The sequence below is a fragment of the Oncorhynchus masou genome, chromosome 18, assembly GCF_036934945.1.
Source record: "Oncorhynchus masou masou isolate Uvic2021 chromosome 18, UVic_Omas_1.1, whole genome shotgun sequence".
Taxonomy (NCBI): Eukaryota; Metazoa; Chordata; class Actinopteri; order Salmoniformes; family Salmonidae; genus Oncorhynchus; species Oncorhynchus masou.
Genome location: NC_088229.1, coordinates 24,891,753 through 24,907,049, shown reverse-complemented (window position 1 = coordinate 24,907,049; position 15,297 = coordinate 24,891,753). Strand labels below are relative to the sequence as shown.

Here is a 15,297-nt window from a genome sequence, read left to right as displayed (position 1 = left end):
AATGATTGGAGAAGTGTTTAGGAGTCTACATTTTTTGGGCTATAGCCCAGGTTAAGGCCAAAAGGCACAGGGATAGTGTTGTGCAGACTGGATGGCGGTCTGTCATCACAGGTGTATTCAGAGTGCTAATGTCGACACTCAACACACCACGAACTCACAGTGTAACTGACACCCAGATTCGTCTTTTTAACAGTTATGAACCTTCCAATTTTTCTGTGTCACTCTGGAGAACCAGTATTCCAAAGTGGAACTAGTGTCTTCTAGTGAGAATGAAACTCTGAAGTCAGTCAGCTCTGCTCCATTAAGTAGGCGACGGTTTAGTGGTGTGAGATCCTTCATACCAAGGTGTGAACGGGAGGAGTTTCTAAACATCTTTATCACACTGAGGTTGAGAGGGTGATGATGTCACAGCACACCTCCAGGCATGGATGACAGTACATCATGTTCCTATTGCTTTAACTGTGTGCTCCTTGGCAGTGACCTGTAACTACGGCAATGGGGGTTGCCAGCACATCTGTGAGGAGACGGACCACGGCCCCAGATGTGCGTGTCACATGAAGTTTGCCCTGCAAACTGATGAAAAGACATGTGTAGGTGAGTCAGCTCACATTTGATGGGTTGTGGAGGAGAACTGAGTAAAGGATGTGATCTGCATGTACTGAATCATTCATCTTCACAGCCTTAGTCACACATTACCAGGATACTCCAGAGGCAATGTTGAGCTTCATAATGACTGCATGCAACTCCTTTCACTTAGATAAACAAGTACCTTATTTTATGTCCAAGTCTCTACTGCTGCTTCTTCTCTCACACACAAAATATAAAATGCTTCCATTCTCTGCTGGTGTTGGTGGTGCTGCAATCTACAGCTGTGACACCTCTCTCTCTCTCTCTCTCTCTCTCTCTCTCTCTCTCTCTCTCTCTCTCTCTCTCTCTCTCTCTCTCTCTTTCTCGCTCTCTCTCTCTCTCTCTCTCTCTCTCGCTCTCTCTCTCTCTCGCTCTCTCTCTCTCTCTCTCTCTCTCTCTCTCTCTCTCTCTCTCTCTCTCTCTCTCTCTCTCTCTCTCTCTCTCTCGCTCTCTCTCTCTCTCTCTCTCTCTCTCTCTCTCTCTCTCTCTCTCTCTCTCTCTCTCTCTATGCGGCTGCATTTGCTTTGTTCTGTTGTCTCTCCCTGCTTCGTTGGACAGTGTGTTTCCCCTGGTTCTTCTTCATCCCCCTATGCAGCCATACATAGCTCCTCTTTCTGACCTAGGGTCAACTCCTCACTGATGTAACACTGAAACCCAACCTCTTTCTGACCTAGGGTCAACTCCTCAATGATGTAACACTGAAACCCAACCTCTTTCTGACCTAGGGTCAACTCCTCACTGATATAACACTGAAACCCAACCTATTTCTGACCTAGCTTCAACTCCTCACTGATGTAACACTGAAACCCAACCTCTTTCTGACCTAGGGTCAACTCACTGATGTAACACTGAAACCCAACCTCTTTCTGACCTAGGGTCAACTCCTCAATGATGTAACACTGAAACCCAACCTCTGTCTGACCTAGGGTCAACTCCTCACTGATGTAACACTGAAACCCAACCTCTTTCTGACCTAGGGTCAACTCCTCAATGATGTAACACTGAAACCCAACCTCTTTCTGACCTAGGGTCAACTCCTCAATGATGTAACACTGAAACCCAACCTCTTTCTGACCTAGGGTCAACTCCTCAATGATGTAACACTGAAACCCAACCTCTTTCTGACCTAGGGTCAACTCCTGATGTAACACTGAAACCCAACCTCTTTCTGACCTAACAATGATGTAACACTGAAACCCAACCTCTTTCTGACCTAGGGTCAACTCCTCAATGATGTAACACTGAAACCCAACCTCTTTCTGACCTAGGGTCAACTCCTCAATGATGTAACACTGAAACCCAACTGACCTAGGGTCAACTCCTCACTGATGTAACACTGAAACCCAACCTCTTTCTAAACCTAGGGTCAACTCCTCACTGATGTAACACTGAAACCCAACCTCTTTCTGACCTAGGGTCAACTCCTCAATGATGTAACACTGAAACCCAACCTCTTTCTGACCTAGGGTCAACTCCTCAATGATGTAACACTGAAACCCAACCTCACCTAGGGTCAACTCCTCACTGATGTAACACTGAAACCCAACCTCTTTCTGACCTAGGGTCAACTCCTCAATGATGTAACACTGAAACCCAACCTCTTTCTGACCTAGGGTCAACTCCTCAATGATGTAACACTGAAACCCAACCTCTTTCTGACCTAGGGTCAACTCCTCAATGATGTAACACTGAAACCCAACCTCTTTCTGACCTAGGGTCAACTCCTCACTGATGTAACACTGAAACCCAACCTCTTTCTGACCTAGGGTCAACTCCTCAATGATGTAACACTGAAACCCAACCTCTTTCTGACCTAGGGTCAACTCCTCACTGATGTAACACTGAAACCCAACCTCTTTCTGACCTAGGGTCAACTCCTCACTGATGTAACACTGAAACCCAACCTCTTTCTGACCTAGGGTCAACTCCTCAATGATGTAACACTGAAACCCAACCTCTTTCTGACCTAGGGTCAACTCCTCACTGATGTAACACTGAAACCCAACCTCTTTCTGACCTAGGGTCAACTCCTCAATGATGTAACACTGAAACCCAACCTCTTTCTGACCTAGGGTCAACTCCTCAACACTGAAACCCAACCTCTTCTGACCTAGGGTCAACTCCTCACTGATGTAACACTGAAACCCAACCTCTTTCTGACCTAGGGTCAACTCCTCAATGATGTAACACTGAAACCCAACCTCTTTCTGACCTTCACTGAAACCCAACCTCACCTAGGGTCAACTCCTCAATGATGTAACACTGAAACCCAACCTCTTTCTGACCTAGGGTCAACTTCAATGATGGGGTCAACTCCTCAATGATGTAACACTGAAACCCAACCTACTCCTCACATGTAACACTGAAACCCAACCTTTTCTGACCTAGGGTCAACTCCTCAATGATGTAACACTGAAACCCAACCTCTTTCTGACCTGAAACCCAACCTCTTTCTGACCTAGGGTCAACTCCTCACTGATGTAACACTGAAACCCAACCTCTTTCTGACCTAGGGTCAACTCCTCAATGATGTAACACTGAAACCCAACCTCTTTCTGACCTAGGGTCAACTCCTCACTGATGTAACACTGAAACCCAACCTCTTTCTGACCTACAACTCCTCAATGATGTAACACTGAAACCCAACCTCTTTCTGACCTAGGGTCAACTCCTCACTGATGTAACACTGAAACCCAACCTCTTTCTAAACCTAGGGTCAACTCCTCAATGATGTAACACTGAAACCCAACCTCTTTCTGACCTAGGGTCAACTCCTCACTGATGTAACGCTGAAACCCAACTCTTCCTGACCTAGGGTCAACTTGTAACACTGAAACCCAACCTCTTTCTGACCTAGGGTCAACTCCTCACTGATGTAACACTGAAACCCAACCTCTTTCTGACCTAGGGTCAACTCCTCACTGATGTAACACTGAAACCCAACCTCTTTCTAAACCTAGGGTCAACTCCTCACTGATGTAACACTGAAACCCAACCTCTTTCTGACCTAGGGTCAACTCCTCAATGATGTAACACTGAAACCCAACCTCTTTCTGACCTAGGGTCAACTCCTCACTGATGTAACGCTGAAACCCAACCTCTTTCTGACCTAGGGTCAACTCCTCACTGATGTAACACTGAAACCCAACCTCTTTCAGACCTGGTGTCAACTCCTCAATGATGTAACACTGAAACCCAACCTCCTTCTGACCTAGGGTCAACTCCTCACTGATGTAACACTGAAACCCAACCTCTTTCTGACCTAGGGTCAACTCCTCACTGATGTAACACTGAAACCCAACCTCTTTCTAAACCTAGGGTCAACTCCTCACTGATGTAACACTGAAACCCAACCTCTTTCTGACCTAGGGTCAACTCCTCAATGATGTAACACTGAAACCCAACCTCTTTCTGACCTAGGGTCAACTCCTCACTGATGTAACACTGAAACCCAACCTCTTTCTGACCTAGGGTCAACTCCTCAATGATGTAACACTGAAACCCAACCTCTTTCTGAACCTAGATGTAACACTGTCAACTCAACTCCTCACTGATGTAACACTGAAACCCAACCTCTTTCTCAACTCCTCACTGATGTAACCTAAACCCAACCTCTTTCTGACCTAGGTCAACTCCTCACTGATGTAACACTGAAACCCAACCTCTTTCTGACCTAGGGTCAACTCCTCACAGATGTAACACTGAAACCCAACCTCTTTCTGACCTAGGGTCAACTCCTCACTGATGTAACACTGAAACCCAACCTTAACCTTCATTGAAGTGTTAATATTATTTGTTGTGGTTGACATTAACTAATTAAATAGAGGCTGTGTAGAATGATTTTTATTTCAGTGCTTGTCATTTTGAAAGTGAACTGAGGCTGTGTGTAGGCTGGTTGGCTGGTTTGTAGTGCTGAGCGATTAACCAAAATGTCAGATATTTTTCAGTTTTTAAACAACTTCACAGCACTTGGAAAGTATTCAGACCCCTTGACTTTTCCCACATTTTGTCACGTTACAGCCTTATTCTAAAATGGATTAAATGCAACAAAATCCTCACCAACCTATACACAATACTCCATAATAACAAAGCAAAAACAGGCTTTTAGACATTTTTGCAAATGTATTAAAAATAAAAAAACAGTCTTCAGACCCTTTGCTATGAGTCTCAAAATTGAGCTCAGGTGCATCCTGTTTCCATTGATCATCCTTGAGATGTTTCTTCATCTTGATTGGAGTCCACCTGTGGCAAATACAATTGATTGGACATTAGGCACACACCTGTCTATATAAGGTCCCACAGTTGACAGTGTATGTCAGAGCAAAAAGGAATTGTCCGTAGAGTTTGTGTCCGAGACAGGATTGTGTCGAGGCAATGATCTGGGTAAGGGTACCAAAAATTGTATGCAGCATTGGAGGTCCCCAAGAATACAGTGGCCTCCATCATTCTTCAATGGAAGAAGTTTGGAACCACCAAGGCTCTTACTAGAGCTGGCCGCCCGACCAAACTGAGCAATCGGGGGAGAAGGGCCTTGATCAGGGAGGTGACCAAGAACCTGACAGAGCTCCAGAGTTCCTCTGTGGAGATGGGAGAACCTTCCTGAAGGACAACCATCTCTGCAGCACTCCACCAATCAGGCCTTTATGGTAGGGCGGCCAGACGGAAGCCACTCCTCAGTAAAAGGCACATGACAGCCCGCTTGGAGTTTGCCAAAATGCACCTAAAGGACTCTCAGACCATGAGAAACAATATTCTCTGGTCTGATCCACAGACAATGCAATCTCTATTGCACACCACAGTGCCCTTTCCCAGCTGGACAAAAGCAACACCTATGTGAGAATGTTGTTCATTGACAACAACTTACCATTCAACACTCATCACTAAGCTAAGGACCCCGGGACTTAACACCTCCCTCTGCAACTAGATCCTGGACTTCCTTGCGGGCCACCCCCAGGTGGTAAGGGTAGGTAACAACACAACTGCCTGTCACGTCTAATCAAGGTGGGTGGAATCAGGCGCAGAGAGCAGATAGCGATATAAAGTTTATTCTCCGGTGAACAAAATAAACAACGGTCAACCCAAATACACACAGGGTGAAAATTATCCAACACAGGATAAAGACTAACCGGAGAATAGGAAACACAAAACACCGACAGACAAAATGAATGACAAAATAAACAATCCCGCACAAAACAAGGGCGGGACAACCTACATTAAATACAGACACTAATAAACTAAACAACACACAGGTGAAACCAATTAGACAAAACCAACAGATACACGAAAAAGGGATCGGTAGTGGCTTATAGGACGGTGACGACGACCGCCGAGCACCGCCCGAACGGGCAGGAGAGCCAACTTCGGCGGAAGTCGTGACAATACCCCCCCCCCCCTGACGCGCAGCTCCCGCAGCGTGCCGCCACCGTCCTCGAGGACGACCCGGAGGACGAGGTGCTGGGCGATCCGGATGGAGGCGGTGGAAATCTCTCAGGAGGGAAGGGTCCAAAATGTCCCTCACCGGAACCCAGCATCTCTCCTCCGGGCCGTACCCCTCCCAGTCCACGAGGTACCGTAGGCCCCCACCCGGCGTCTAGAATCCAGAATGCCTCGAACTGTATACGCCGGGAGCCCCTCGATGTCCAGAGGGACCTCAGGGACCTCAGGCACCTCACCTTCTTGCAGGGGACCAGCCACCACCGGCCTAAGGAGAGACACATGAAACGAGGGGTTAATACGGTAATACCTAGGAAGTTGTAACCTATAACACACCTCGTTTATTCTCCTCAGGACTTTGAACGGCCCCCCACACTGCGGCCCCAGCTTCCGACAGGGCAGGCGGAGAGACAGGTTTCGGGTCGAGAGCCAGACCCTGTCCCCCGGTGCAAACACGGGGGTCTCACTGCGGTGCTGGTCAGCGCTCCTCTTCTGCCGTTCTCCCGCTAACCGTAATGAGTCCTGAACGGCTTTCCAGGTGTCCTTGGAGCGCTGTACCCATTCCTCCACCGCAGGAGCCTCGGTCTGACTCTGATGCCATGGAGCCAGGACCGGCTGGTAACCTAACACACACTCAAAAGGAGACAAGTTAGTAGAGGAGTGGCGTAAGGAGTTCTGGGCTAGTTCGGCCCATGGAACATACCTTGCCCACTCACCAGGCCGGTCCCGACAATAGGACCGCAGAAACCTGCCCGCATCCTGGTTAACGCGCTCCACCTGCCCATTACTCTCGGGGTGAAAACCTGAGGTTAAGCTAACCGAGACCCCCAGTCTCTCCATAAACGCCCTCCACACTCTGGACGTGAATTGGGGACCCCGATCAGAGACGATATCCTCAGGCACCCCATAGTGCCGGAAGACATGGGTAAACAAAGCCTCAGCCGTCTGCAGGGACGTAGGAAGACCGGGCAACGGAATGAGACGACAGGACTTAGAAAACCGATCCACAACGACCAGGATCGTAGTACTTCCCTGGGACGGGGGAAGGTCGGTAAGAAAATCCACCGATAAATGTGTCCACGGCCGTTGTGGAACGGGGAGGGGTTGTAATTTACCTCTAGGCAGGTGCCGAGGAGCCTTGCTCTGAGCACACACTGAGCAGGAGGAGACATAAAATCTCACGTCTTTAGCCAGTGTGGGCCACCAGTATCTCCCTCTCAGACTCTGCACTGTCCTCTTGATACCAGGATGGCCCAAGGAGGGAAGAGTATGAGCCGACCTAATCAGCTTGTCCCGGACCACCCTCGGCACGTACTTGGTCCCAACTGGACAGTTAGGAGGAGCCGGCTCTGACCGTGAGGCCCTCTCTATCTAAGCGTCCACCTCCCATACCACCGATGCCACGAGACATGACGGTGGAATGATGGGAGTTGGCTCTACTGACCGTTCCTCGGTATCATAGAGGCGAGACAGTGCGTCAGCTTTAGTGTTTTGGGAGCCTGGCCGATATGTGAGGGTAAACTGGAACCTAGTAAAAAACATGGCCCATCTAGCCTGACGTGGATTTAGTCTCTTAGCTGCCCGGATGTACTCGAGATTACGATGGTCATTCCAGATGAGAAAAGGGTATTTAGCCCCCTCAAGCCAATGTCTCCACACCTTCAGAGCCTTGACTACAGCTAACAACTCCCAGTCCCCCACATCATAGTTTCGCTCCGCTGGGCTGAGCTTGCTCGAAAAGAAAGCACACGGGCGGAGTTTGGATGGCACGCCTGAGCGTTGGGACAGCACGGCTCCAACCCCAGCCTCGGACGCATCCACCTCCACTATGAACGCTAAAGAGGGGTCCGGATGCGCCAACACGGGCGCATTGGTGAACAGCTCCTTCAGATGACTGAAAGCTCTGCCCGCCTCTGCTGACCAGCGCAAGCGCACCGGTCCTCCCTTCAGCAGTGAGGTGATGGGAGCAGCCACCTGACCAAAACCCCGGATAAACCTCTGGTAGTAATTGGCAAACCCTAAAAACCGCTTCACTTCTTTCACCGTGGTCGGAGTCGGCCAATTACGCACGGCTGTAACGCGATCATCCTCCATCACCACCCCGGAGGTGGAAATACGATACCCCAGGAAGGAAACGGACTGTTTGAAAAACTCACATTTCTCCGCCTTCCAATACAGGTCATGCTCCAGTTGTCGCCCAAGTACCTTACGCACCAGAGACACATGCTCCGCGCATGTGGCAGAATAGATCAAGATGTCATCAATGTACACTACCACTCCCTGCCCGAGCAGGTCTCGGAGAATCTCATCTACGAAGGATTGAAAAACGGCTGGAGCATTCTTCAACCCGTATGGCATGACGCAGTACTCATAATGACCAGAAGTAGTACTAAATGCGGTTTTCCACTCATCTCCTCCCCGGATACGTACCAGATTATACGCGCTCCTCAGGTCCAGTTTTGTGAAGAAACGCGCCCCGTGAAATGATTCCATTGCCGTAGCGATGAGAGGTAGTGGGTAACTAAACCCCACTGTGATGGAATTTAGACCTCTATAATCAATACACGGACGCAGACCTCCATCCTTCTTCTTCACAAAAAAGAAGCTTGAGGAGACGGGTGATATGGAGAGCTGAATGTACCCCTGTCCCAGCGATTCAGAAACATATGTTTCCATCGCAACTGTCTCCTCATGGGACAATGGATACACATGACTCCTAGGAAGTGCAGTGTTTTCCAGAAGGTTTATCGCACAGTCCTCTCGACGATGAGGTGGTAATTGGGTCGCCTTCTCTTTACTGAAGGCGATAGCCAAATCAGCATATTCAGAGGGAATGCGCACGGTGGAAACTTGGTCTGGACTCTCCACCGAGGTCGCACCAACGGCAACTCCTATACACCTACCTGAACACTCCTCTGACCACCCCTTAAGAGCCCCCTGTCGCCAGAAAATCACCGGGTTGTGTTGAGCTAACCAGGGAACCCCCAACACCACTGGAAACGCAGGTGAATCTATAAGAAACAGGCTAATCTGCTCCTTATGATTACCCTGCGTTACCATGTCCAGCAGCACCGTAGCCTCGCTAATTACTCCTGACCCTAATGGTCGGCTATCTAAGGAGTGCACGGGGAAAGGTCGATCTAACGACACCAGGGGAATCCCTAGCCTTAACGCAAGCCCACGATCCATAAAATTCCCAGCTGCGCCTGAATCGACTAGCGCCTTATGCTGTAGAGATGGGGAAAAACCAGGGAAAGAAATCAATACAAACACATGACCGACAAAAAGCTCTGAATGAGTTTGGTGCTTACTCACCTGGGGTGATCGAGCAGTGTTCCGCCTGTCCTCCCGACTCCTAGACGAGTTCCTCCAGCACCGGTCGGACGTGTGCCCTCGTCGACCACAACTGGTGCAGAAGGACACTCCTCCTCCGGGCCCCCTTGAAGCCGTACCTCCTAATTCCATAGGGATAGGAACAGGGGGGCTGGGGATTGGAAACGACAGGACCTGATCCGAACGCCCGCGAGCAGCCAGCAGGTTGTCGAGACGGATAGCCAGATCGATAAGTCCATCCAGTGTGAATGTGGTGTCCCGACATGCCAGCTCCCTGCGGACGTCCTCCTTGAGACTACGTCTAAAATGATCAATCAAGGCCCTGTCGTTCCATCCTGCTCCTGCTGCCAAAGTCCTAAACTCAAGGGCAAAATCCTGTACGCTCCTCGTCTCCTGACACAGGTGGAACAGTCGTTCACCCGCCGCCCGACCCTCGGGTGGATGGTCAAAAACAGCTCGGAATCGGCGGGTGAACTCTGGGTAATTATCCTTAGCCGAGTCCGGACCATTCCATACTGCGTTGGCCCACTCGAGGGCTCGCCCAGTCAAGCAGGAGACGAGGGCGCACACGCTCTCCTCTCCAGAGGGAGCAGGACGCACGGTAGCCAGGTATAGTTCCAGCTGAAGGAGGAAACCCTGGCACCCAGCCGCCGATCCGTCAAACTCCCGTGGGAGTGTCAGCCGAAGAGCCCCAGAGCCAGATGTGGTCGCAGAAACAGGAGGTGCTGGAGAAGGGGTTGGTAGAGATGAGGTGGGGAGGCCACTCCTCTCCCATCGATCCATTCTCTCCATCATTTGGTCCATAGCAGAACCAATCCGGTGAAGCATGCTGGTATGATGGAGGACCCTCTCTTCCATCGATGAGAGAGGAGACGCTGCTGCTCCTGCTGATTCCATGGGTGTTGCGGGATTCTGTCACGTCTAATCAAGGTGGGTGGAATCAGGCGCAGAGAGCAGATAGCGATATAAAGTTTATTCTCCGGTGAACAAAATAAACAACGGTCAACCCAAATATACACAGGGTGAAAATTATCCAACACAGGATAAAGACTAACCAGAGAATAGGAAACACAAAACACCGACAGACAAAATGAATGACAAAATAAACAATCCCGCACAAAACAAGGGCGGGACAACCTACATTAAATACAGACACTAATAAACTAAACAACACACAGGTGAAACCAATTAGACAAAACCAACAGATACACGAAAAAGGGATCGGTAGTGGCTAATAGGACAGTGACGACGACCGCCGAGCACCGCCCGAACGGGCAGGAGAACCAACTTCAGCGGAAGTCGTGACACTGCCATGCTGATCCTCAACACGGGGGTCCCTCAGGGGTGCGTGCTCAGCCCCCTTCTGTACTCCTGGTTCACTCATGACTTTACGGCCAGGCACGACTCCCAACACCATCATTAAGTTTGTTGATGACACAACAGTGGTAGGCCTGATCACTGACATCAATGAGACAGCCTATAGGGAGGAGGTCAGAGACCTGGCAGTGTGGTGCCAGGATAACAACCTCTCCCTCAACATGATCAAGACAAAGGAGATTATTGTGGACCACAGGAAAAGGAGGACCGAGCACGCCCCCATTCTCATCGATGGGGCTGTAGTGGAGCCTATCATGGTCCAAACACACCAAGACAGTCGAGAAGAGGGCATAACAATGCCTATTCCCCCTCGGGAGACTGAAAGGATTTGGCATGGGTCCTCAGATCCTCAGAAAGTTCTACAGCTGCATCATCGAGAGCATCCTGACTGGTTGCACCACAGCCTGGTATGGAACCTGCTCGGTCTCCGACCGCGAGGCACTACAGAGGGTAGTGCGTATGGCCCAGTACATCACAGATGCCAAGCTTCCTGCCATTCAGGACCTCTATACCATCGGGTGTCAGAGGAATGCCCCCCAAAAATCCAAAGACTCCAGCCACCCTAGTCATAGATTGTTCTCTCTGCGACCGCACGCAAATGGTACCGGAGCACCAAGTCTAGGACCAAAAGGCTTCTTAACAGCTTCTACCCCCAAGCCATAAGACTCATGAACACCTAATCAAATGGTTACTCGGACTATTTGCATTTTCCCCCCAACCCCCATTTTTACGCTCCTGCAACTCTTTTTTTATTCATACATATTCACTTTTCCTCTACCTACATATTACCTCAATTAACATTAAGGTCTACAGCTGTTGTATTTGGCGCATGTGACAAATAACATTTGATTTGATTTTGATTTGATAAAACCAAGAATGAACTCTTTGGCCTGAATGCCAAGCATCATGTCTGGAGGAAACCTGGCACCATCCCTACGTTGAAGCATGGTGGTGGCAGCATCATGCTGGGGGGATGTTTTTCAGAGGCAGGACTGGGAGACTGGTCAGGATTCAGGGAAAGATGAACGGAGTAAAGTACAGAGAGCTCCTTGATGAAAACCTGCTCCAGGGTGCTCAGGACCTCAGACCGGGGCGAAGGTTCACCTTCCAACAGGATAATGACCCTAAGCACACAGCCAAGACAACGCAAGAGTGTCTTCAGGGCAAGTCTCTGAATGTCCTTGAATGGCCCAGCCAGATCCCGGACTTGAACTCGATCGAACATCTCTGGAGAGGCCTGACAGAGCTTGAGAGGATCTGCAGAGAAGAATGGTATAAACTCCCCAAATACAGGTGTGCCAAGCTTGTAGCCTCATACCCAAGAAGACTCAAGGCTGTAATCAGGGCAAAGTTGCTTCAACAAAGTACTGAGTAAAGGGTCTGAATACTTGTGTAAATGTGATATTTCAGTTTTTTAATTGTAGTACCTTTTAAACAATTACTAAAAACCTGTTTTTGCTTTGGCATTATGGGCTATTGAGTGTAGATTAATGCGGAGAAAAAAACAATTTTAGAATAAGGCTGTAATGTAACAAAATGTGTAAAAAGTCAAGGGGTCTGAATACTTTCCGAATGCACTGTAATTAATTGATGTCGTTTACATTATTTGAATTCCATTTTGTACGTTTTGTTTCTGTGAGCTCGATACTCAGTTTCTGTGAGCTCTATGCTCAGTTTCTGTGAGCTCGATGCTCAGTTTCTGTGAGCTCTATGCTCAGTTTCTGTGAACTCTATGCCCAGTGTCTGTGAGCTTGATACTCAGTTTCTGTGAGCTCGATACTCAGTTTCTGTGAGCTCGATACTCAGTTTCTGTGAGCTCGATACTCAGTTTCTGTAGAGAAAAATCAGATCAAGCCCTACTGTGCGATATAGTAGTTGTAGTTTCCAACAGGCCAATATTCTACATAGAGCAGAAAATGTGGTCATTGACTACAATGACCATAATCTATTGCGCGCCCGCTTACTTGACCAGACCTCGTTGACAGAGTTGGAGAGAAGAGTGAACGTACAAGAGGGATATAAATCAGTTGCTTTGAGAGGTATCGTAAAAGTAAGCCTTATTTACTTTGAAGAACTACATAATAGTGTTTTAGTCAGACAGCAGCTCTATAGAGATGAGATGATGACTTAGAATGAAATAATAAAACCGTAAAATAATACAAATATTTTATTAAAGTAAAGTCATGTGAATAAATAGTTAATAAGTAATAAGCAGTAATGGGCGGTCACTACCATCATGGGACTTTTATTACCCGTTTTATTCTGTCTTGTTACAGCATTCAACCCACATAATGCATTTGATGAATAAAAACTGTGATTATTTAAAAAATAATCGAACCGAAATTGAACCGACCTCAAAAAGCACTAATCGCTCAGCACAACTGGTTTGGATGGCTGGTTGACTGGTTTGGTTTGCTAAAGTGTCGGTAGCTGGTCAGCTGGTTTGGGTGGCTGGTTGGCTGGTTTCAGTGGCTGGTTGGCTGGTGGCTAATTGGCTGTTGTAGGACGCTGCTTGGCATGTTTGCTCAGTGTGTCTGGTTCTACCCTCTCCACCACGGTGCTGATGAGATGCAGACCCATGTCAAGGACTGGTCAGCCACCCTATCATTACTGTCGTACACTAGCGAGGCTGCCGGGACTCCACAAAGCCCGCTGTGGCCAAACTAGATGTCTGAGCCGCCATTACCAAGACCGAAAACATGTGTGCCTGATGTGACAGATTAGGGAGCGCTCAGGCAGTTAGGGTCTTGGGTTTCCCTCATCAGGCTCTGGGGGTAGGGTTGGAGTAGGGAGAGACGGGGGACAGGGAGGGGTGGTAGCAGCCCACTCTGCGGTTTAGTGCTAGTGCCATCCATCTATCTGAGGGGCTATTAGTTAATAAAACCACAATAAAATAAACAAACCGCCAAACCAGCCCCTGACGGCAGGCTGACTGACAGGATAATTGGGACTGCTTCAGCCAGGCATGAACATTACTACAGGCAGACAGACAGGATAATTGGGACTGCTTCAGCCAGGCATGAACATTACTACAGGCAGACAGACAGGATAATTGGGACTGCTTCAGCCAGGCATGAACATTACTACAGGCAGACTGACAGGATAATTGGGACTGCTTCAGCCAGGCATGAACATTACTACAGGCAGACAGACAGGATAATTGGGACTGCTTCAGCCAGGCATGAACATTACTACAGGCTGACTGACAGGATAATTGGGACTGCTTCAGCCAGGCACGAACATTACTACAGGCAGACAGACAGGATAATTGGGACTGCTTCAGCCAGGCATGAACATTACTACAGGCAGACAGACAGGATAATTGGGACTGCTTCAGCCAGGCATGAACATTACTACAGGCAGACTGACAGGATAATTGGGACTGCTTCAGCCAGGCACGAACATTACTACAGGCTGACTGACAGGATAATTGGGACTGCTTCAGCCAGGCACGAACATTACTACAGGCAGACAGACAGGATAATTGGGACTGCTTCAGCCAGGCATGAACATTACTACAGGCAGACAGACAGGACAATTGGGACTGCTTCAGCCAGGCATGAACATTACTACAGGCAGACAGACAGGACAGACTGGAAGATGGAGACTCCGAGTGAAAATACATTTCCTCAGTGAAAATGTCACCAAATAAGGATGGGAGAGGGTTTTTTTTACATTTTTTATAGTGGTAGTGGAGGATGATGGTTGACAAAACAACCACAGCAATCTTTATGTAAGTTAGAGTCTTCTGTTCATTTAGCTTCAATATACATACTAAACTACAGTAGTTTCATTGAACCGGGCTTCCACTTCAATGCCCTCAGTCCCATTAATGACACTGGAACAAGACCAACTAAACCATTGTTGACCAAGATTAGTTGGCAATATGAACAGCACGATGTCACAAACGCCTGGAGTGGTGGGTGCAGAGTCAAATGCAGAGAGCAGAGGATACTGGGGAAACCGGCTTTATTAGGATTTCCCAAACCAACGGCCAAAACAACGGGCGAAAAATCGACAGAAAATAGCCCAACCCAAACACAGGGCACAAACGGACAGGAACACAGCACGCACAACCTGACTAACAGGAAAACAATCCCGCACAAAATTAGGCGGGCCTAACAGGCTTAAATAGACATGAATCAAGAAACAAAATAAGAGACAGGTTCAACCAATAAGAGCAAACAAACAGAAAAGGAAAAGGGGATCGGTGGCGGCTAGTAGACCGCCGAGCGCCGCCCGAACAGGCAGGGGAGCCACCTTCGAACAGGCAGGGGAGCCACCCTCGAACAGGCAGGGGAGCCACCCTCGAACAGGCAGGGGAGCCACCTTCGAACAGGCAGGGGAGCCACCCTCGAACAGGCAGGGGAGCCAGCCTCGAACAGGCAGGGGAGCCACCCTCGAACAGGCAGGGGAGCCACCCTCGAACAGGCAGGGGAGCCACCCTCGAACAGGCAGGGGAGCCACCGTCGAACAGGCAGGGGAGCCACCCTCGAACAGGCAGGGAGCCACTCTCGAACAGGCAGG

General features: G+C 48.9%; 1 protein-coding gene across 4 annotated transcripts in view; it reads left to right on the top strand.

The window, feature by feature from the left end:
- The window catches only part of LOC135504285 (signal peptide, CUB and EGF-like domain-containing protein 3), a 141,261-nt gene that overhangs the window by 91,595 nt on the left and 34,369 nt on the right, over window positions 1-15,297 (top strand). For all 4 annotated transcript variants that reach the window (XM_064922695.1, XM_064922696.1, XM_064922694.1 and 1 more), the window contains one exon: window positions 478-594. In XM_064922695.1, coding sequence (XP_064778767.1) covers window positions 478-594 — 117 coding nt within the window. The remainder of the gene's footprint in view (window positions 1-477; window positions 595-15,297) is intronic.